The sequence below is a fragment of the Rhinopithecus roxellana genome, chromosome 19 (assembly GCF_007565055.1).
Source record: "Rhinopithecus roxellana isolate Shanxi Qingling chromosome 19, ASM756505v1, whole genome shotgun sequence".
NCBI lineage: Eukaryota > Metazoa > Chordata > Mammalia > Primates > Cercopithecidae > Rhinopithecus > Rhinopithecus roxellana.
The window spans coordinates 42,006,724-42,029,686 of NC_044567.1; the positions used below are offsets into that span (position 1 = coordinate 42,006,724).

At 42.2% G+C, this 22,963-nt stretch overlaps 1 protein-coding gene across 2 annotated transcripts in view; it reads left to right on the plus strand.

Moving 5' to 3' along the window:
- Nucleotides 1-21,997, plus strand: part of TAF15 (TATA-box binding protein associated factor 15) — a 39,534-nt gene extending 17,537 nt beyond the window's left edge. For both annotated transcript variants that reach the window (XM_010385190.2, XM_010385191.2), the window contains exons 8-16: nucleotides 8,382-8,416; nucleotides 9,043-9,075; nucleotides 11,025-11,134; nucleotides 13,593-13,722; nucleotides 16,419-16,511; nucleotides 18,435-18,516; nucleotides 18,636-18,724; nucleotides 18,833-19,394; nucleotides 21,669-21,997. In XM_010385190.2, the coding sequence (XP_010383492.1) occupies nucleotides 8,382-8,416; nucleotides 9,043-9,075; nucleotides 11,025-11,134; nucleotides 13,593-13,722; nucleotides 16,419-16,511; nucleotides 18,435-18,516; nucleotides 18,636-18,724; nucleotides 18,833-19,394; nucleotides 21,669-21,708 (1,174 nt within the window). In that variant the 3' untranslated portion in view covers nucleotides 21,709-21,997. The remainder of the gene's footprint in view (nucleotides 1-8,381; nucleotides 8,417-9,042; nucleotides 9,076-11,024; nucleotides 11,135-13,592; nucleotides 13,723-16,418; nucleotides 16,512-18,434; nucleotides 18,517-18,635; nucleotides 18,725-18,832; nucleotides 19,395-21,668) is intronic.
- The last annotated feature ends 966 nt before the right edge of the window (nucleotides 21,998-22,963 follow it).

Consider the following 22,963-nt stretch of genomic DNA (forward strand, 5'->3'; position numbering starts at 1 on the left):
AGTTGGTCAAAATGATGCTGATCTGGTTTCAGTGGGGGGAAGGATCGGCTGAGGAAGGGATCTGCAGTCTTGCCTTATACTCGGTTATTTGTTGAGATGTTCATGAAAGGCCTTTTTAAGAAATCCATATGGATGCCGATTACTCTTATATTGAGTTGGCAAACTGTGTGAAAGGCCAGATAGTAAATGTTTTGGGTTTTGTAAACCATATGGTTTCTGTTGTAACTATTCATTTCTGCCCTTGGAGCACCAGAGCGGCCGTAAATAATATGTAAATGAATAACCAGAGTTGTGTTCCAGTAAAGCTTCATTTATGGGTACTGAAATTTGAAGTTCATATAATTTTTTTTTTTTTTTTTTTTTTTTTGAGATGGAGTCTCTGCTGCCCAGGCTGGAGTGCTGTGGCACCATCTCAGCTTACTGCAACCTCCACCTCCGAGGTTCAAGCAGTTCTCCTGTCTCACCCTCCTGAGTAGCTGGGACTACAGGCGTATGCCACCACGCCTGACTAATTTTTTTTTTTGTAGAGATGGGGTTTCACCGTGTTAGCCAGGATCGTCTCAATCTCCTGACCTCGTGATCTGCCCGCCTCAGCCTCCCAAAGTGGTAGGATTACAGGTGTGAGCCACTGCACCTGGCTGAAGTTCATATACTTTTTATGTGTTATAACATCTTTTTAAAGATGTGGTTTTTAGCTTATTTATTGGGATAAAAGTGTTTTGAATTTGAATGTAAATGACCTGTTTTAAGATTTCTTTTTTCCACACAATTTTGCGTTTAAGTACCAAAATACCCAAACATTTTTCATTAGTCATCATCAACACTCCCATTTGTGTTCTCAGTCATCTTAAAAATAGCAATTCTTGGCCAGGCGTGGCTCATGCCTGTAATCCCAGCACTTTGGGAGGTCGAGGCGGGCGGATCACAAGGGCAGGAGATTGAGACCATCCTGGCTAACACGGTGAAACCCCGTTTCTACTAAAAATACAAGAAAATAAATTAGCTGGGTATGGTGGCGGGTGCCTGTAGTCCCAGCTACTTGGGAGGCTGAGACAGGAGAATGGCGTGAATCTAGGAGGCGGAGCTTGCAGTGAGCCGAGATCGCACCACTGCATTCCAGCCTGGGCAACAGAGCAAGATTCCGTCTCGAAAAAAAATAAATAAAAAATAGCAATTCTTTTGGGGGCTGTTTGAAGAATATCTGGCATTAGTTGGTTTATATTAAAAGAAGAAGAGGCATAGACTGGGTGTGGTCGATCACCTGAGGTCAGGAGTTCGAGACCAGCCTGACCAATATGGTAAAATCCTGTCTCTACTAAAAATACAAAAAATTAGCCGGACATGATTAGCTGGTGGGTGCCTATAATCCCAGCTACTCAGGAGGCTGAGGCAGGAGAATCACTTGAATCTGGGAGGTGGTGGTTGCAGTGAGCTGAGATCACCCCATTGCATTCCATCCTGGGCAACAAGAGCGAAACTCCATTGCCAAAGAAAAGGAGGGGGCATAATTTGTGGATGAGGATTGGCTATAAGGTAAAGGATGGGACATTCTGAGACTTATAGATGGTGTGATTGCCTGGCTAGAAGAAGATTTCTGGTCAAAAAGAAGCCATCAGCTTTCCAAGTATGAAAGAGAGATAAGTGAAGATTATAGGAACTACAGGAAACTTAATCTTTTTCTTTGAAAAAGCAATTGTAGCAAAAAAAAGACCATTTCTTACTGTCATCTATAATTAACATGGACATCTTAGTGGACTAGAAGCTAAGGGCATAAATTCTCCCAGTGATTTTTAGTTTTAGCATTGTGGTTAATGCCTTGTAAAATTGCCAGAACTTAATAAATAATTGCTTTTCATTATTAGTATGCCATCAAATTTAGTAGCTGTTTCAGGCTTTAATATGTCAAGCCTAAAATTATGCAGATTTCTGAGGATCTTCTCCCCCTTAAAAGGGCATTCTATTAGCTCCTGTAGAAATACGCATGTATACAGGGGCACTGTATACATGGGTCTAAAAAATAAATAAAAATATGCATATGTTCTGGTGAGTCTAACACAGCATTGCCCAATAGAAATACAATGGAGGTCACAAATGTGACCCATATAGTTAATTGTAAACTTTCTAATAGCCACATTGGAAAGAAAACAACACAAATAAACAATGAGAAAATGTATTTTATTTAACCCAATGTATTCAAAATATTTCATCATGCAATCAATGTAAAAAATTTGTTGGTCATGATGGCCTGCGCCTGTAATCCTAGCTACTTATGAGGCTGAGGCAAGAGGATTGCTTGAGGCCAGGAGTTTGAGACTAGATGGGCAACATAGTAAGACCTCATCTCTTAAAAATGAAAAAAATTAGCCGGGCACTGTGGCATACACCGTAGTCCCAACTACTTGGGAAACTGAGGCAGGAGGATTGCTTCAGCCCAGGGGTTCAAGGCTGCAGTGAGCTGTGATTGTGTCTATGAAAAGCCACTGCACTCCAGTCTGGGTAATAGTGAGACTGTCAAATTCCATTTCCTGTCCGCCCCATACCTTTTCAAATGTAACAAAGGGAAAAAAAAGGCGTAGTGTGAGGAAAACAGGAAAAGTACACCACTAATTCCACATTTAAGTGACTCAGTGGATTTAAGTACTATTCTCAATAACAGCTGTATTTACATTTTATTTCCTCCTATGAAAAAACATTCGTTTTTTCATACTAAAATTTGGAAATCTGTTTTGTATTTTGCATTTAGAGCACATCTTAATTTAGCTACATTTCCAGTGCTCAGCAGGCCACATGTAGGTAGTGGATACTGTATTGGACAGTGCAGCTCTAGAATGATAGATTCTTGGCCTCCTGAGATGTTGATAGATGCTGATTCCAGAGAGCCTTTTTACCATGCATATAAGACATAGGAGGAAATAAAATGTAAATACAGCTGTTATTGAGAATAGTACTTAAATCCATTGAGTCACTTAAATGTGGAATTAGTGGTGTACTTTTCCTGTTTTCCTCACACTCAGGAAATTGTATTCTGGATTTAGTAGTCTGAAAACTCAAGCACAGCATGGGTTTTTAAGCTAATCTTTCTCCATTTTGCTAAGCCCTTTCTCTCTAGTTAGTGAAATTTTCTAAGAATAGCGATTCCTGCATTGTCCTTTTACTTCTTGGCAGTTTTAGTCCGTAAATAGATATAGTTAGATTTTTTTTTTTTTTAAATTAAAGATTTGGAGGCTGGGTGTGGTGGATCACGCCTGTAATCCCAGCACTTTGGGAGTCCGAGGCGGGCAGATCATGAGGTCAGGAGATAGAGACCATCCCTTGCTAAAATGGTGAAACCCCATCTCTACTAAAAATACAAAAAATTAGCCGGGCTTGGTGGTGGGCTCCTGTAGTCCCAGCTAGTCGGGAGGCTGAGGCAGGAGACTGGCGTGAACCCAGGAGGCAGAGGTTGCAGTGAGCTGAGATCATGCCACTGCACCCCAGCCTGGGCCACAGAGTGAGACTCCATCTCAAAAAAAAAAAAAAGCTTTGGAGTGGAGATTCTGTCAAAGAACTTTTTCTTTCTTGAGAAGCATCTGAAATGGAATCTGTTGTCTATTCTAAATGTATACTGCTATAACAGTGAAAGAACCTTCAGAGTATGCGTTCGTGTGGGCTGCTCTTTGTGGTTTTGAACTTGGGGTAACTGTCTCTGTGTTTGGGTCAAGAATATGCAACTGGCTGGGCACACTGGCTAACGCCTCTAATCCCAGCACTTTGGGAGGCTGAGGCGGGTGGATCACCTGAGGTCGGGGCTTCGAGACCAGCCTAGCCAACATGGTGAAACCCCGTCTCTACTGAAAATACAAAAATTAGCTGGGCATGGTGGTGGGTGCCTATAATCCCAGCTACTCAGGAGGCTGAGGTGAGAGAATCGCTTGAACCCGGGAGTTGGAGGTTGCAGTGAGCCAAGATCGCACCATTGCACTCCAGCCTGGGCAACAAGAGTGAAACTCTTGTCACAAAAAAAAAAAAGGCCGGGCGCGGTGTCTCACGTCTGTAATCCCAGCACTTTGGGAGGCCGAGGCAGGCAGATCACAAGGTCAGGAGATCGAGACCATCCTGGCTAACATGGTGAAACCCCGTCTCTACTAAAAATACAAAAAATTAACCGGGCGTGGTGGCGGGCGCCTGTAGTCCCAGCTACATGGGAGGCTGAGGCAGGAGAATGGTGTGAACCCGGGAGGCGGAGCTTGCAGTGAACCAAGATTGCGCCACTGCACTCCAGCCTGGGCGACAGAGCAAGACTCTGTCTCAAAAAAAAAAAGAGAGTATGCAACTAGCTGGGGACTGTGGCGTGTACCTGTAGTCTCAGCTACTTAGGAGGCTGAGGTAGGAGGGTCACTGATGATCAGGAGTTCATGACCAGACTGGGCAAAATAGCAAGACACCATCTCAAAAAACAAAAAGAAAAGCAGCTAGTTTTCTTATGCAGGGGATACTCTGCCAATAAAGTTGAGTATGCTTATGTCTCTGTTAAATATCTCTGCTACTTCAGGAATTCTTTATGTGTGCATGTTTTCTCCTTTTTCTGGGACTTAAAGCAAATTTGTTGTGTCAACATCTTGACTCACAGATGTTCAAGTACCTTTGTGTCTTAATTTGCCTTAGCATGTAGAAAAGGGATTTGTAACATTAATGCAGATTTTAAAGAAAGATTGTTAACCTCAGGCTCATCTTCTGTTAATATCTAATAGTACTACTTGAAGGTTATTTTCTTTATTTAATAAATTCCTAAAAGAGGATTATTTTCTATTAAAGGGAGAGAAAATGATTGCAACGTTTGAACTTGAAAGAAAGCTTTGCATAAAATTACAGATCATCTAGATCAGTGCCTAAACCAAATTTCTAGATATTTTAGACTTAAATGTGCATATGAATTACTTGGGGGATCTTACTAAATGCAGATTCTTATTCAGTAGGTCTAGAGTGGGGCCTGAGATTCTGCTTTTCTCAGAAGCTTCCAGGCTGTGCTTATGCTTCTATTCCATGACATTTTGAATAGTAAGGATACAGACCCTTATTTTGTTAAGGAGATTGAAGCTTATGGAGAACCACTGACATGTCCAAATTTTCAAGATTGATTAGTGATAATTAAGACTATACCTTGAGTCTCTTGGTTTGAAGACTAGTTCTTTCTCCAATGTACCATGGTATTTCCAAATTTATGGCCATGTGTTGAAATCTTCAGCTGCTTTATTTTCAAAGGAAATTCTCAGTAAAGATGACGTTCAAGGCCGGGCGCAATGGCCCACGCCTGTAATCCCAACACTTTGGGAGGCCAAGACGGGGGATCACGAGGTCAGGAGATCAAGACCATCCTGGCTAACACGGTGAAATCCATCTGTACTAAAAATACCAAAAAAAAAATTAGCCGGGCGTGCTGGCAGGCGCCTGTAGTCCCAGCTACTCGGGAGGCTGAGGCAGGAGAATGGCGTGAACCTGGGAGGTGGAGGTTGCAGTGAGCCGAGATCATGCCACTGCACTCCAGCCTGGGGGACATAGCGAGACTCTGTCTCAGAAATAAAAAAAATAAATAAAGATGATAATGTTCAAATGTATTATATGGAGGAATAAGAAATCGTAAACCTTTTTAAATGTCATTTGTTTTATATCCCTTTATTTTTGCCAGGGTTATGTCCTTTTTCTATTGTTCAAAGTTATATTGCTGGCCAGAATGGAAATTATAGGAACTAGCTATGTATGAAATTGCATGTTTTCCATCCATTGTGGCCAGATTAGATATTCCCTTAAGATGACAACAAAGTAAGAGGCATTTCTTCTAGCACTTATTTGTGAACCCAGTGACCTCCAATTTCCCATTTTAAAAGTCATCTTTATCCTCGGAACTTTAACCTCCTGGCATAAGAATGTGGGCTTAATATTTTCACTAGTTCTTTTCTCTCACTTTTTGGAGTAAAAAAACCTCTGAGAGGCCAGGCGCGGCAGCTCACGCCTTTAATCCCAGCACTTTGGGAGACCGAGGCGGGCAGATCATGAGGTCAGGAGATCGAGACCATCCTGGCTAACACAGTGAAACCCCATCTGTACTAAAAATAAAAAATTAGCCGGGTGTGGTGGCACCTGTAGTCCCAGCTGAGGCAGGAGAATGGTGTGAACCCAGGAGGCGGAGCTTGCAGTGAGCCGAGATTGTGCCACTGCTCTCCAGTCTGGGCAACAGAGCAAGACTGCCTCTAAAAAAAAAAAAAAAACCTGAGATACCTTGGTTTCTAATAATAATATTTTCAGCAGTTTAATCTTTTAATCTCGAATCTGTTGGCTTCCCTTTCTTAAAGAGGTAAGCAGCGATATACATGTCATTTAGAAGTATAGGGAGGGCTTCAGTACTATTTGTTCTGAAGTCGGGGGTTTAGAAAATTCAATGGTAAACTGTATAGGAAGGGCCTGAGTTTCATATTGTCTATATTGCCTTGAAATAGCCTTAGACTCCTGCTTAAAAAGGCATCCTGGAAATCATATAAAAAGTAACAACAAGTTAAAATGCATGTGTCTTTACCCGAGGCAGTTGTAAGTGGAAATATTTTTACCTTACAGTGAAATAGAATGGATTTATTAAGAAGGGAGAATTTTTTCTGAGTGTTTTATCTCAATATGGCTCAGAAAAGCCATCTATAGGGTAGGGTAATCACTAGAGTTGAGGGTTCCTCCTCCCACCCCCTGTAAGATAGGTATCCATAAAGCAGAGATTTCTAAGCAGTGAGAGACTTCAGTATATTAGATTAGCTTCTTGGGTTATAGTAGAATAAGATTATTAGTAGTAGAAGATCTGATATCAGAAAACTTTTGAGTGTTTTTATTGCCATATTAGCATATAGATCTTAAAGGATTACAGAATTCAGTTAAGAGAAGCAAGCTTTTATTGGATGGGTATTTAAAAGAGTGTCTTGAAGGCTGGGCGCGGTGGCTCAAGCCTGTAATCCCAGCACTTTGGGAGGCCGAGACGGGCAGATCACGAGGTCAGGAGATCGAGACCATCCTGGCTAACACAGTGAAACCCCGTCTCTACTAAAAAATACAAAAAACTCGCCGGGCGTGGTGGCAGGCGCCTGTAGTCTCAGTTACCCGGAAGGCTGAGGCAGGAGAATGGCGTAAACCCGGGAGGCGGAGCTTGCAGTGAGCTGAGATCCGGCCACTGCACTCCAGCCTGGGCAACAGAGCTAGACTCCGTCTCAAAAAAAAAAAAAAAAAAAAGTGTCTTGATAAGAGAGACCTTAGATTTGTTACATAAAGCCATACTCACAAGGACCACTGTCCTTGTGATTGTAATTTGCCAGATAAAAGTCTGTGTCCTGGAGTGATGGCTTGTGCCTATAATCCCAGCACTTGTGGGAGGCTGAAGTGGGCGAATTATTTGAGGCCAGGAGCTGGAGATCAACTTAGGCAACATGGTGAAACCTCATCTCTACTAAAAACATAGGAATTAGCTGGGTGCGGGGACACATACCCGTAATCCCAGCTACTAGGGAGGCTGAGGCAGGAGAATCAACTTGAACCTGGGAGGTGGAGGTTGCAGTGAGCCGAGATCCCACCACTGCACTTCAGCCTGGGTGACAGAGTGAGACTCTGTCTCAAAAAAAAAAAATTGTCCTATGGGGAGTTGCATTGGAATATGTTGCCTTCTGTCTGTAAGGTACACTACTGATAGTGTACAGAGCATGTGGCAGCATGAACCTCTGTAGCTCTGATGTGAAGAGATGTAGTATAGTGGGTATGGAGTAGGAGGGCGGTTTTTAAGTGATGCTCTTTGTAGTCTTTTATAAGGGTTTTGAATGATTTGAAATTTTAAGACTGCTTTTATTCAGTCTCACTTTCGTGTATATTTGTACTTCACTTTTAAAATTCATCTCATAAAATCCACTATTGGTATCACAGCAGAACCTAATATTCAAGTTTTAATCCTCTCCTGTTCTACCATCAAAATCTTAACCTTGCTTTATATTCTTCTGGTCTTTTTTCTTTTTCTCATATTTAGAAAATACCCTTTTGGAAAAAATACTTGCTCTAGTTTAGTATTCTTCATGCTGTGCCTCCAGTTTTATGTTACGGTTTAATAGTATCCCTTTGGCTTGGGGTTGGGAAGATTTCAAAATAAGAGTGTATTAGATATGTAATAAGCTTGAAAAGACATTTTGTGGAAATAAATCCTTGGGAAAACACTTCGATAGAAGCAACATTTAGAACTCTATGAAATGGAATTTACTGAAAACTTAGAGGTGCTACTGTTTTCCTAAGCACTCTACTTGTGACAGTTAAGTGTAGATTGAGCCCAGGGCTCAGCACATTAGAGACTTAAGGAAGAAATCATTTCTTCAATTTTTCCTCTGCAGTGGTGGTGACCGCGGTGGCTTCAAAAATTTTGGTGGTAAGTGCTGAGTATCCCAAAATGTTTCAGTGGAAATGCTATATAAATCTAAAAGCCACCAATATCCCGCAGATGTAGTCAAAAGTCCTTTCTTACTCTGTTGAGGCTGGTGTGTGTTGTGTGCTTTAAAAAAAAATTTATATATATATATATATATACACATATATATATCAAAGTAAACATTAAAAAGCCAGAGTTGATCTCAAACAGTACCATGGGTTTCTACACAGTGAATTTGCATGAAAGAGTCTGTGGTGACCAATGAATGACACCTTCACTGGATTTTGACAATTTGTTTTTATAGAGGTAGCTGACATGGTGTTTTTAAATTACTAGGGTTGTCCAATCAGCCTTTACAACCAGAGCTTAACAAACGTGATACTAGCATAATGCTAAACTGGCAGGTGCTGTCTAGGACAAGTTAAAGGGAATGTTGACATTCATCTTGATTTCCTAAACTTTAAATAAAACATAATTTATATATTTACTTTGTAAATCTGTGATGGTTGACTTTCAAGGATTTTGGAAGTATTGACTTTTCATGCCTTGGTTTATTACTATTTTTTTTGTTAATGATTTTAAATGAATTGCCTTAAATAGCTCTTTTTTCTTTTCTTTTCCCTTAGGTCACAGGGATTATGGACCCAGACCAGATGCTGGTAAGGTTTATGGTGGTTTGTCACTTTGCCATTAAGAAAATGTTAGTTTTCCATTTTTTGGTGGGAAAAGTGTGTGTTTGGAGGGCTTAGTATGGGAGGAAGGTTTAATTTGATAGCGGTGCCAGAACTGGGGAGCTTGCTTGCTTGCTTGCTTGCTTTCTCTCTTTCTCTCTTTCTCTCCCTCTCTCCTTCTCTCCTTCTCTTTTCTTTTCTTTTCTTTTCTTTTTCTTTTTCTTTTTCTTTTTCTTTTCTTTTCATCTTTTTTGAGATGGAGTTTCGCTAGTGTTGCCCAGGCTGGAGTGCAGTGGCGCATTCTTGGCTCACTGCAACACCCACCTGCTGGGATCAAGCAGTTCTCCTGCGTCAGCCTCCCAAGTAGCTGGGACTGCAGGTGCACGCCACCATGCCCGGCTCATTTTTTGTATTTTTAGTAGAGGCGGAGTTTCACCATGCTGGCCAGGCTGGTCTCGAATTCCTGACCTTGAGATCTGCCTGTCTCAGCATCCCACAGTGCTGGGATTACAGGTGTGAGCCACCACACCCAGCCAGGGAGCTTTATTTCTAAAGAAATGTCAGGGCCGGGCGCGGTGGCTCAAGCTTGTAATCCTAGCACTTTGGGAGGCCGAGACGGGTGGATCACGAGGTCAGGAGATCGAGACCATCCTGGCTAACACAGTGAAACCCCGTCTCTACTAAAAAATACAAAAAAAAAAAAAACTAGCCGGGCGAGGCGGCGGGCGCCTGTAGTCCCAGCTACTCGGGAGGCTGAGGCAGGAGAATGGCGTAAACCCGGGAGGCGGAGCTTGCAGTGAGCTGAGATCTGGCCACTGCACTCCAGCCTGGGCGACAGAGCGAAACTCCGTCTCAAAAAAAAAAAAAAAGAAATGTCAGAAAAATTCAGGAGTATTGATGGGACAGTTTGCTAGGGAAAATTGCTGTTTATGCTTTCCCATATTCTTTCTTCTGTGAAGAAATATTTGAATTTTTACTGCTAGTTAGCATTAATTATTGAAAATTATTGCAAATCAGATTTAATGAAAAAATTTATATCATTGTGGAATTAGAAGTAGAAAAACTGTTTAAGAAAGAAAATCCTACGTTGGATTGTAGTCTGCTTAAGTGTGCTGACTTAGTGAATTCAAGAAACGTGAATTCATACATGAGAGAACTGTCTTGTTTTGGGTAGAGGTCACTAATTTTGTGGCTTTTTATTTAAATGAAATTCAAGGCTACAGATTTACCTGTGGAGCCTGTTGAAAGTTATAATTTAGAGGTTAAAAATCTATTTGAGCCAAAAATTTAAAATCAGAACTTTTGTTTTTATTAAGATGCCAAAGTATTCTATATGGATGGCAATTTCTGAATTATCCCTTCATGGACTGAATTTGTACACATCTTTCTTACTTTGTTGTACTAATCCAAAAGTGTGCATGTAAGGTAAGGTGTGTGTACAAGGTGCCTCTGCACTCTGGTATATACAAAGCTCATTGCAATGAATGGGAAACCAGCAGTTCTGCTTGGTGGCTTGATTGGAAGTTCAAAGTATCAGATTTGGAGAATTTTCTACTAGAGAATCTTAAAAATATTTAATTGTAAAGAATTAGAGTTCTCCAGAGAAAGAAATGCTAAATTAACTCCATCTCTTCATGACCTTTAGCCCTATGTCTGATCTGAAGAGTGAGATTTGTAAGATCATCCTTAATTGGTATATAGGTATTTCACATAGTGTGGACTTGATCCACGTTACCTGAAATTTAGTTGTAAGAATTGATCAACCAAATAATTATTGTGAATACTGTTCATGTTTATATAAGATTGTGCTTATATTGGTCCTCTCCTTTTTGTCATAGAAACAATTGAAAGGGACAATAAATTATTGTCTTTGATTACTGAATAGAATGTGATAACCAAGGAATATGTAAAATTAACCGTCACTTTTTTTCTCTTAGATTCAGAATCTGATAATTCAGATAACAACACAATCTTTGTGCAAGGACTTGGGGAGGGTGTGTCTACAGATCAAGTTGGGGAGTTCTTTAAGCAAATAGGAATTATCAAGGTGAGTAAAAATATATGTTGAAAATCTCACAATGTTCTGATTATAATACATAGATTGTGTAGTAAGCCTATATACTTCAATAAGCCTTGTCTTTTAAAAATTTTTTTTTTGTTGTTGTTGTTGTTGTTGTTGAGACGGAGTCTCACTCTGTCGCCCGGGCTGGAGTGCAGTGGCCGGATCTCAGCTCACTGCAAGCTCCGCCTCCCGGGTTCACGCCATTCTCCTGCCTCAGCCTCCCGAGTAGCTGGGACTACAGGCACCTGCCACCGCGCCCAGCTAGTTTTTTTTTGTATTTTTTAGTAGAGACGGGGTTTCACCGTGTTAGCCAGGATGGTCTCGATCTCCTGACCTCGTGATCCGCCTGTTGTCTCTTAAAATTTTATGATGCACGTGCTCATTTATGTCTGTAGACCTTTGCTAAATTTGTTGAATATATGAAGATTTTATTTCTTACGTGTGTTTACCTTTCCACAGTCTACCTGTGCTTTAGCTTCCATCCTAGGACTCTAAAATTAGTCTCTGCTTAGTTCTTATAACTGTGAGAAATAAAGGAGTTGCTGAGAACATTTTATAGACTGAATTACATGCAAACTCAAGTTGTTATAGCTCTTGGGAAGGATTATTTAATGTTTATGCTGGAGATAATACGTTATCTCATAATTACTCGTTCAATAAAGCGTCTTGTGCACTATTAACTTCATGCATGTGTTTTTCATCTCTTCAACTAGAAAGCAGCCTTAGTAGTGTTTAGATAGTAGCAGTTTCTTGAAATCAGTTTACATCTGCCCTTGTTTTGGTGTCTATGGAATTACCCACTTTTTTTTTTTTGAGACAGAATCTCACTCTTCCACCAGGCTGAAGTGCTATGGCGCGATCTTGGCTCACTGCAACCTCCACCTCCCAGGTTCCAATGATTCTCCTGCCTCAGCCTCTTGAGTAGCTGGGACTACAGGCGCGTGCCACCACGCCCAGCTAATTTTTGTATTTTTAGTGGAAATGGGGTTTCACTATGTTGGCCAGGATGGTCTTGATCTCTTGACCTCAAGTGATCTGCCCGCTTTGGCCTCCCAAAGTCCTGGGATTACAGGCATGAGCCACTGTGCCTGGCCTGCTCACTTTTTTCTTTCTGTGGGAGTTATAATTTGTTAAGGAATTAATTACACACAAAATATTTAATTTTGTTGTTGTTGTTGTCTTGAGACAGGGTCTTGCTCTATTGCACCCAGGCTGGAGTACAGTGGCATGATCATGGATCACTGCAGCCTCAATCTCCTGGGCTCAAGTGATCCTCCCACCTCAGCCTCCTGAGTAGTTGGAACCACTAGTGCATGTCCTCATGCCCAGCTAATTAAAAAAAAATTTTTTATAGAGATGGAGTCTCCCTGTTACTGCCCAGTCTGGTCTTGAGCTCCTGGACTCAAGTGATCCTCCCACCTCAGCCTCCCACCAAGTGCTAGGATTACACACGTGAGCCACCATGCCTGGCCTAAATTCACAGAGTTTTGAAAAAGTAAAAATTCTCCCTTGTCTTATCCCAGCCAAATCCCAGTGTAGTGTTTTAGAAGTTACGTATTTACGGCCGGGCATGGTGGCTCACGCCTGTAATCCCAGCACTTTGGGACGCCGAGGCGGGCAGATCACGAAGTCAGGAGATCGAGACCATCCTGGCTAACGTGGTGAAACCCCGTCTCTACTAAAAATACAAAAAATTAGCCAGGCGTGGGGCCGCCACGCACCTGTAGTCCCAGCTACTCGGGAGGCTGAGGCAGAAGAACCTGGGAGGCAGAAGTTGCAGTGAGCCGAGATTGCACCACTGCACTCCAGCCTGGGCCACAGAGGAGTCTCAAAAAAAAAGTTACATATTTACATGAAGCATTATCTACATTTAATTTCTGTGGATTTAAAGAAATTATAAACTGGGTGTGGTGGCTGATTCGTGTAATCACAGCACTTAATCACAGCACTGTGGGAGGCTGAGGCATGAAGATCACTTGAGGCCAAGGGTTTGAGACCAGCCTGAGCAATATAGCAAGACCCCATCTCTACAACAACAAAAAAGCTGGACTTGGTGGCACTCGCTTGTAGTCCCAGCTACTCGGGAGGCTGAGGTGGGAGGATCTCTTGAGTCCAGGAATTTGAGGCTACAGTGAGTATGATGGTGCCACTGCATTCCAACCTGGGTGACAGAGTAAAACCCTGTCTCAATTTAAAAAAAAAAAAAAAGCAATTATACATAGATAAAACAGTATACTATATCATTTTTATAGATTGGTTTTCACTTAGTGTAGCTTGGAGAGTTATGCTTGTCCAAACCTACAGGTAACTTTATATTAGGTGCATAGTATTTTATAGTATGAATGTGTGAATTACTTGCAAAAAATAAATCTTTGATTATCTAAATGATACATGATTACTTATTTTAAAAATGCTAACACCAAGTGTTTTTGTTTTTCCTCAGACAAATAAGAAGACTGGAAAACCAATGATAAATCTTTATACAGACAAGGACACAGGAAAGCCAAAGGGGGAGGCAACAGTGTCATTTGATGACCCTCCTTCAGCTAAGGCAGCCATTGACTGGTTTGATGGTATGCCTCATTCATACAGTTTTCAGCATGAAATTTGGATAAATGTTTTCTAATCTGGAAGTCAGAATATGCTCTGGGTGACAGTGGTTATATTCATGTTTACTTTTACTAAAAATACAGGCCAGAATTTTTATGTACCTTTAGAAATGAAATGAGCTCTATCCTTGTTGGTCTAGCATATTTCCTTATATCATGCCTTGTGCATGAGACTACCCTGATACAGATGTAGAAAGTTGGCCTGGTTCACTGTATGTTATTTTTTCGTTTTAAAAAAATAAATTTAAGAGGTACAGATGGCATTTTGTTACATGGATATATTGCATAGTGCTAAAGGCTGGGGTTTTCCTGTATCTATCACTTGAATTTACCCATTAAGTGATTTATCATCCCCTGACTTTATAGTTTGAAATTTAGGCCAGGTGGCATTGCTTACGCCTATAATCCCAGCGCTTTGGGAGGCTGAGGCAGGAGGATCAGTTGAGCTCAGGAGTTGGAGACCAGCCTGGACAACGTAGGGAGAGTTTGCCTCTACAAAAACAGAAAAAAAAATTTTTTTTTTTTTTTTAAATAACCTGGACATGATGGTGTGTACCTGTGGTCCCAGTTACTTAGGAGGCTGAGGTGGAAGGATCACTTGAGCCCTGGAAGTCGAGGCTGCAGTGAGCCATGATTGAGCCACTGCGTTCCAGCCTGGGCAACAGAGCGAGAACCTGTCACAAAATAAATAAATAAATAAATAAAGTAAATTTTAGGCTGATTTCCCTTCAAATATAAAGTTAATACATACTTAGAAGAAATAGACTTTTTTTAATGGAAAGTAGAAGAAATGGGTAAAACATCTATAGCCCTCTACTCAAAGGTAGCCACTGATAATATTTCTTAATAATTTTCCTTCTAGTGTTTTAAAATGTATCTTACATCATAATACTCCAAATAGAGTTTTGTCTTAAGGTATTTTTCATTTAACATTTAAACATAGTCATTTCCCCATGTTACAAATTCATCATTTTTGTTGCACCCTAATTTTTTTTTTTTTTTTTTTTTTTTTTTTTTTTTTTTTTTTTTTTTTTTTTTTTTTGAGACGGAGTCTCGCTCTGTCGCCCAAGCTGGAGTGCAGTGGCCGGATCTCAGCTCACTGCAAGCTCCGCCTCCCGGGTTTACGCCATTCTCCTGCCTCAGCCTCCCGAGTAGCTGGGACTACAGGCGCCCGCCACCTCGCCCGGCTAGTTTTTTGTATTTTTTAGTAGAGACGGGGTTTCACCGTGTTAGCCAGGATGGTCTCGATCTCCTGACCTTGTGATCCACCCGTCTCGGCCTCCCAAAGTGCTGGGATTACAGGCTTGAGCCACCGCACCCGGCCTGCACCCTAATTTAATAGTAACTAACACTTACTGCATGTTTACTGCAGTGACTTGTGCCCATAGGACGTATGAGCCTTTTAAACCTAACTCTATAGTTCAAATCTTGCCAATTTTATTTACTACTATTTTTTTAAAAGTTACTAATTATAATGCTACTTTGGAAATGATCAGAAAATTTCAAATGGTACCAAGGGCATATGGTAAAATAGGAGTTTCTTTTTCACCTTTGAGCCCTAGTGATCTTGTTTCCCCTAGTAAGCACAGTAGGCAATGCATATAAGCATATGTGTAAATACATACATGTTATTGCACTTGCACATGTATTCATTCCCTTAAACTGGCTTTTTTTCCCCATGTAAAAATATTAGATACAGATTTTTTTTTTTTTTTTTTTTTTGAGCCTGTTGCCAGGGCTAGAGTGCAGTGGCGTGATCATGGCTCACTGTAGCCTTGACTTCCTGGGCTTAGGTGATCAGCCTCAGCCTCCCAAGTAGCTAGGACTTACAGGTGCCACCACACCCAGTTAATTTTTTTGTATTTTTTGTAGAGACGGGGTTTCACGATGTTGCCCAGGCTGGTCCCAAACTCCTGAGCCCAAGCTTTCCTTGGCCTCCCAAAGTGCTGTGATTGCAAGCGTGAGTCATCACGCCCGAATTTTTTTTTTTTTTTTTTTTTGAGAGTATCACTCTGTCTTCCAGGCTAGTATACAATGGCACGATGATAGCTCGCTGCAGCCTTGAATTCCCAGGCTCAAGTAATCCTCATGCCTCAGACTTCTGAGTAGCTAGGACTATAGGCACATGCCACCATGCCTAGCTAATTAAAAAAATTTTTTTTCAGAGAAAGGGTCTCGCTGTGTTCCTCAGGCTTGTCTCAAACTCTTGGCCTCAAGCGAGGCTCCTATCTCAGCTTCCAAAAGTGCTGAGATTGCAGATACAAACCACTGCACCTAGCCTTTTTCTCTACCCCTGACACTGTCTCCTTCCCCAGGCTGGTCTCGTGCTCCTGGACTCAATTGATCTCCCACCTCAGCCTCCTGAGTAGCTGGGAGCTGGTACTACAGACACACACCACTCCACCTTATTTTTTTTTATTTTTATTTTTTTAAGCTTGGCAAGAAGTGACTATCCCCCAGTGACAGATGTGCTCTTTTCAGTAGATAATGACATTTTTAGCACTGTTAGTGTGACTCTTTGGAATACCAGTGTATTTTAATTTCTGTGAGGACATGTCTGTTACTCCTTCGAAACCAAAAATTTCCAAGACTTGTATATTTTTGTTGATAGGTGGAGGTATAGAGTAGCATTGCTTCAAAGCCGATTTCTTTTTTCTTAGGAAAAGAATTCCATGGCAACATCATTAAAGTGTCCTTTGCCACTAGAAGACCTGAATTCATGAGAGGAGGTGGAAGTGGAGGTGGGCGGCGAGGTAAGATCCTTGCTGCGCACAGTCCTGGATACTATCCAAGGGTTTAAATTTGAGTTCATATTCTGTTTCTATTTGTGTGAACTTGGTACTGCTTTTTCTCTCACTAGGTCTTTTTTCCTGTGTCTTAAAATGAGTTCGGGTACTGAATAGGTAAATGAGATATTGTAATAGCTAAGAAGGTAGTGGGAAATGGTTGTAGAAATCCCTTTGGAAAGCTGTATCGTGGTTTGCTGTTCACTTGGAAATCAGGAGGCAATTTTTTTTGGTTTTTGTGTTTTATTGAGATGGTGTTTCGCTCTGCTCAGGCTGGAGTGCAGTGGCGTGATCTCGGCTCACCATAACCTCCGCCTCCTGGGTTCAAGCAATTCTCCTGCCTCAGCCTCTCAAGTAGCTGGGACTACAGGCGTGCACCACCATGTCCAGCTAATTTTTGTATTTTTAGTAGAGACGAGGTTTCACTATGTTGGCCACGCTGGTCTCAAACTCCTGACCTCGTAATCCACCCACCTTGGCCTTCCAAAGTGCTGGGATTACAGGCGTGAGCCACTGTAGCTGGCGAGGCAGTTGTTTTAATGATACCTAATGAGGTAATTAATCTGACCAGTTTTTTTTTGTTTTGTTTTGTTTTGTTTTGTTTTTTTGAGATGGAGCCTCGCTCTGTCACCCAGGCTGGAGTGCAGTGGCACGATCTCGGCTCACTGCAAGCTCCGCCTCCCTGGTTCACGCCATTCTCCTGCCTCAGCTTCCCGAGTAGCTGGGACTACAGGCGTCTGCCACCATACCTGGCTAATTTTTTGTATTTTTAGTAGAGACGGGGTTTCACCGTGTTAGCCAGGATGGTCTCCATCTCCTGACCTCGTGATCCACCCGCCTTAGCCTCTCAAAGTGCTGGGATTACAGGCGTGAGCCACCGCTCCTGGCCAACTAATCTGACCAGTTTTTAAGCTACCTGATACAGTTACTGCCAGCTTTTTAAAAAAATTTTTTATTTTAATTTTTTTTTTTTTGAGACAGAATTTCGCTCTTGTTGCCCAGGCTGGAGTACAATGACGCGTTCTCGGCTCACCACAACCTTTCCCTCCGGGTTCAAGTGATTGTCCTGCCTCAGCCTCCCGAGTGGCTGGGATTACAGGCATGTGCCACCACGCCCGGCTAATTTTGTATTTTTAGTAGAGATGGGGTTTCTCCATGTTGGTCAGGCTGCTCTCGAACTCCTGACCTGAGATGATCCGCCCACCTTGGCCTCCCAAAGTGCTGAGATTACAGGTGTGAGCTACCGTGCTCGGCCCAGCTTCTTCATTTCTATGAGATTCATATACTTGTCTTTTTTGTTTTGTTTTGTTTTGTGGGTGAATGTTACTGTGGCCTTTACATTCATACTCTCACATTTGGAGTTTGTCTTCTCACCTCATCTTCATCATGGAGATTCTCTAAGTAGGGTATAGGTTAGGCATCGTAAGTTTGAAAATCTGAAATTGGGAATCCAAAACTTTGAGTACCGACATAATGCTCAAAGGAAATGGTCATTGAAGCATTTCAGGTTTTGGGTTTTTGGATTTGGGCTGCTCAACTTGCAAGTAGAAGGCAAATATTTCAAAATCTGAAAAACCCAAAATCAGAGACAGTTTGGGTCCCAAGTATTTTGGGGAAGGGTTACTCAACCTGTATTATAGAAAATGGACTTGGAAGTTTTCTAGTGCATTATTTGCACTGTATTGTGTGCCTAGGGTCTGTTTTCAAGGTCCTCTGTTTACTGAGTACAAGACCCAAATCAAAGAATTACAAAGTCCTGCTGTAAGGGGTTAATTTGCAGAGTGCTGCCTAAGTATTGATGGGTACCTACTCGTATGTTTTATCTGATGCTTTTCTTCTGTTTTGTTAATGTCTGCTGCTGATTTTTCTCCCCTGGCCCCATCCCCCTAGGCCGTGGAGGATATAGAGGTCGTGGAGGCTTTCAAGGGAGAGGTGGAGACCCCAAAAGTGGGGATTGGGTTTGCCCTAATCCGTAAGTATCTTGTTTACTTTGGTGAGAGTAGGGGTTGGAATTGGGGCTGGAGGGTACAGAAAGGAGTTCTGAGTCCATTAGAAACTATCTAGGAGCATTATATTTTCCTCCTTTCTTAGGTCATGCGGAAATATGAACTTTGCTCGAAGGAATTCCTGCAATCAGTGCAATGAGCCTAGACCAGAGGACTCTCGTCCCTCAGGAGGAGGTGGGTCAGCCTTTTAATGGCATCTGCATCGTGCTTATCTTCTGACTAGCATTAAGGGGGCTTTACGTTGTTTCTGCTGGCCTCATTGTTTGCATTTCTACCTTGCAGATTTCCGGGGGAGAGGCTACGGTGGAGAGAGGGGCTACAGAGGTCGTGGGGGCAGAGGTGGAGACCGAGGCGGCTATGGTGGAGACAGAAGTGGGGGTGGCTATGGTGGAGACAGAAGCAGCGGTGGTGGCTACAGCGGAGATAGAAGTGGGGGCGGCTATGGTGGAGACAGAAGTGGGGGTGGCTATGGTGGGGACAGAGGCGGCGGCTATGGTGGGGACAGAGGAGGCGGCTATGGAGGAGACCGAGGAGGTGGCTATGGAGGAGATCGAGGTGGCTATGGAGGAGACCGAGGAGGAGGCTATGGCGGAGACCGAGGCGGCTATGGAGGAGATCGAGGAGGTTACGGAGGAGATCGAGGAGGTTATGGAGGAGATCGAGGAGGCTATGGAGGAGACAGAAGCCGGGGGGGCTATGGAGGAGACCGTGGTGGTGGCAGTGGCTACGGTGGAGACCGAAGTGGAGGATATGGAGGAGACAGGAGTGGTGGCGGCTATGGAGGAGACCGAGGTGGGGGCTACGGAGGAGACCGAGGTGGCTATGGAGGCAAAATGGGAGGAAGGTGAGTATTAGAATGCGTTTATTAACCTTTTTACTTCACCACACCTAGATTGAGGGGTTTGAACCACATTTTCTTTTTACCAGTGTTTTGGAACTTGAGTTTCCCATTGGCAGTTCTCTCAGGATGGAGAAGATGATTTAGTTTCCTGCTTATCAATTTCTAAAATTTTGTTTTGGAACTTTTTATTTTTTAACTTTAATTTTTATTTTTTAGAGACAATAAAAATTAAATTTAGTGACAGAGACGGGGTCTTGTTCTGTCATCCAGGCTAGAGTGCAGTGGTATGATCATAGCTCATTGTAACCTCAAACTCTTAGACTCAGGCAATGCTCCTGCCTCTGTCTCCCAAGTAGCTGGGACTGTAGGTGTGTGCCACCACACCTGGCCAATTTTTTAAAAATTTTCTGTAGAGACAGGGTCTCACTATGTTGCCCAGGCTGGTCTCAAACTCCTGGCCTCATTCCTCCTGTCTTGGCCTCCCAAAGTGTTTGGATTACAGGTATGAGCCACAGCACCTGCTGGAAATTCTTTATTATTATTATTATTTTTTGAGTCTCACTCTGTCGCCCAGGCTGGAGTGCAGTGGTGCGATCTTGACTCACTGCAAGCCCTGCCTCCTGGGTTCATGCCGTTCTCCTGCCTCAGCCTCCCGAGTAGCTGGGACTATAGGCGCCCACCACCATGCCCGGCTAATTTTTTGTATTTTTAGTAGAGACAGGGTTTCACCGTGTTAGCCAGGATGGTCTCGATCTCCTGACCTCATGATCTGCCTGCCTCGGCCTCCCAAAGTGCTGGGATTACAGGCGTGAGCCACCGATCCCTGCCACCTGCTGGAAATTCTTATTCATAAATCTTTATTTGTTTGGATGTATCTGTGTGTGTTTTTTTTTCTCATAAAGATAATTGAGATTGACAGATAATAACTTGAAACTATGTGTAAATCAGGAGTTCCTAATCTAAGTGAAGGAACATACCTTTCATAGGGTGGTTCTTTTTCAAATCATATATACTGCCCTGCAGTTATTTTTCTGGAGATTCTGGTAATAACTTTCCTAGGTAAAAACCACTGATGGGAATGCCTTGTGCACATGAATGGTGTAGCAGCAGCAGAAGTTGAAGACCAATGATAGAAAGTAACTTCAATTATTATACTAAGGACCTCTATGCCAGCAGCAGTATAAGGCAGTGAGAATTAGTATAGAATATGGTTAAGAGCGTGAAGTTGGGAAACAGACTGTCTGAATTTAAATCCTAACTCTACCACTTATTAGCTGTGTGATCTTAGGAAAGTTACTTAATCCTTTGAAGTGTTGGAGTGTCAGTACTTTTTTTTTTTTTTGAAATGGAGTCTCGCTTTGTCGCCCAGGCTGGAGTGCAGTGGCACAAACTTGGCTCACTGCAAACTTCGCCTCCCGGGTTCACACCATTCTCCTGCCTCAGCCTCCCAAGTAGCTGGGACTACAGGCGCCTGCCACCACGCCTGGCTAATATTTTGTATTTTTAGTAGAGACGAAGTTTCACTGTGTTAGCCAGGATGGTCTCGATCTCCTGACCTCGTGATCCGCCTGCCTTGGCCTCCCAAAGTGCTGGGATTACTGGGTGCGTGAGCCACCACACCTAGCCTGGAGTGTCAGTACTCTTATCTGTAAAATGGGGCTAGTAAAACATCCTTTTCAGATTTGTATTAGATTACGTTGTACTAGTTGCTGGCCCATAGTAAGCACTATATAATTTTTAGCTATTATGAGTAACCTAATTACCATCTGTTGAACACTTATTAGTGTGTGGCCAATACTGTAAAGTGTTCTTATAGTCTTTAGTTCTAGTCCTGTCCATCCCTATGAAGTACGTATACTTCTCATTTTATAGAGTCAGAGTCATTTAGTGTAACTTTTCCAAGGTCACATAGTAAGTGGCAGATCCAGAATTCATGCATGTAAGTGCTTGCTTATTCCACTATGCCACTCTCCTATTTAGAGTGCTGGAATTGGGACAGTTTCTGATCTCCTGAAATATTTGTGGTTTGAAGTCTTTATTCTAGGTGGAAAATTTTTAAGAGTGAAGCAAAGATTGTTCTAGGAACTTTGTGAATCTTAAAGCTGATAAATTAGACATTTAAGTATCTTCTAGGAGTATAGAAATAAATGAGGCATGGTGTCATTCTTTAGAAATTGTCTAGCTGATGCCAATCACTTAGCACCCTCAAGTAGTGTCTGATGCTCCCCCTTGGTAGAAAATTAGAATTTAGTCCGGCTCTTTATTTTTCATTCCTAGAAACGACTACAGAAATGATCAGCGCAACCGACCATACTGATGACTGTTTTGAATGTTCCTTTGTCTCTGACATGATCCATAGTGAAATTGCCAGAGTTTTGCCTGCTGCTTTCCTCGTGGCCTCTTCTTGGGTAGTGAAATTAAGTGACATTTGGATTTTTATTTGGGTGGGAGGGCTGGGACAGTTTTTCTTTTAGAAATGTCTGTTGAGAGTTCCCCCTTTAGTTTCCAACCTTCTCCCCAACCCTTGGAGCTAAATGCGTTGTAAAATATTGCCAAAATGAAAAGTGTTTTGTAATACTGCAATAAAGGCTGCTTGTTTTTGTGGACTTTTGTACATATTAGTGCATTGTTCTGTCACACACAGGACTCAGTTACATTAGACTCTAATCCTAAAGAATTAGGAAATGAATTATGTACTTCAGTAAATTAAAATGTTACTTTCAACAATATTTATTGAGCTCCTAATGTGTTTAGTGGTTCCCAGGAATGACTACAAGTCAGAATCACCTGAAGAGTTTGTTAAAATTAGATTCCTAGGTTGTTAAATTTAGATTCCTAGATTCCCAGCCCCCTAGGTCTGCTGGATCAGAACTCAGTGAGGTATGGGGAGTTAGGGCTGGAAATACTTATTTATATCAAGCTTACCAGGTGATTTTGATACAGTTGTTTAGTATCAGTTGACATTTATTTAGAGGAGTGTTCTAGATGCTGGGAATATGAAGTTCCAAGGAAGAGAAAGGATTTACAAGCCAGGGTTAAGATGGCAACATATGTTATGTTATTTGCTGTTTATTAGAAAACTATTTATTCTACTCTTTTTTTTTTTTTTTTTTTTTCTTTTTGAGACAGAGTCTAGCTCTGTCGCCCAGGCTGGAGTGCAGTGGCACGATCCCTGCTCACTGCAAGCTCCGCCGCCCAGTTTCTGGCCATTCTTCTGCCTCAGCCTCCCGAATAGCTGGGACTACAGGCGCTTGCCACCACACCTGGCTGATTTTTTGTGTTCTTAGTAGAGACGGGGTTTCACCCTGTTAGGATGGTCTCGATCTCCTTACCTCATGATCTGCCCTCCTTGGCCTCCCAAAGTGCTGGGATTACAGGCGTGAGCCACCGCGCCCGGCCTATTCTACTCTTAACTGTGGGTAAGGCACTGGATCAGATTGTAGATACGTTGCTGGCCAAGTAAGCAGAAAACATAGACGATAAGTGCACCAGTAAAAAGTACAAGGTGCTTAGAGGGCTGATTTGAAGGACACTAAATTTAGTCACATGGGAGTAGGGAAAGGCGAATGTGG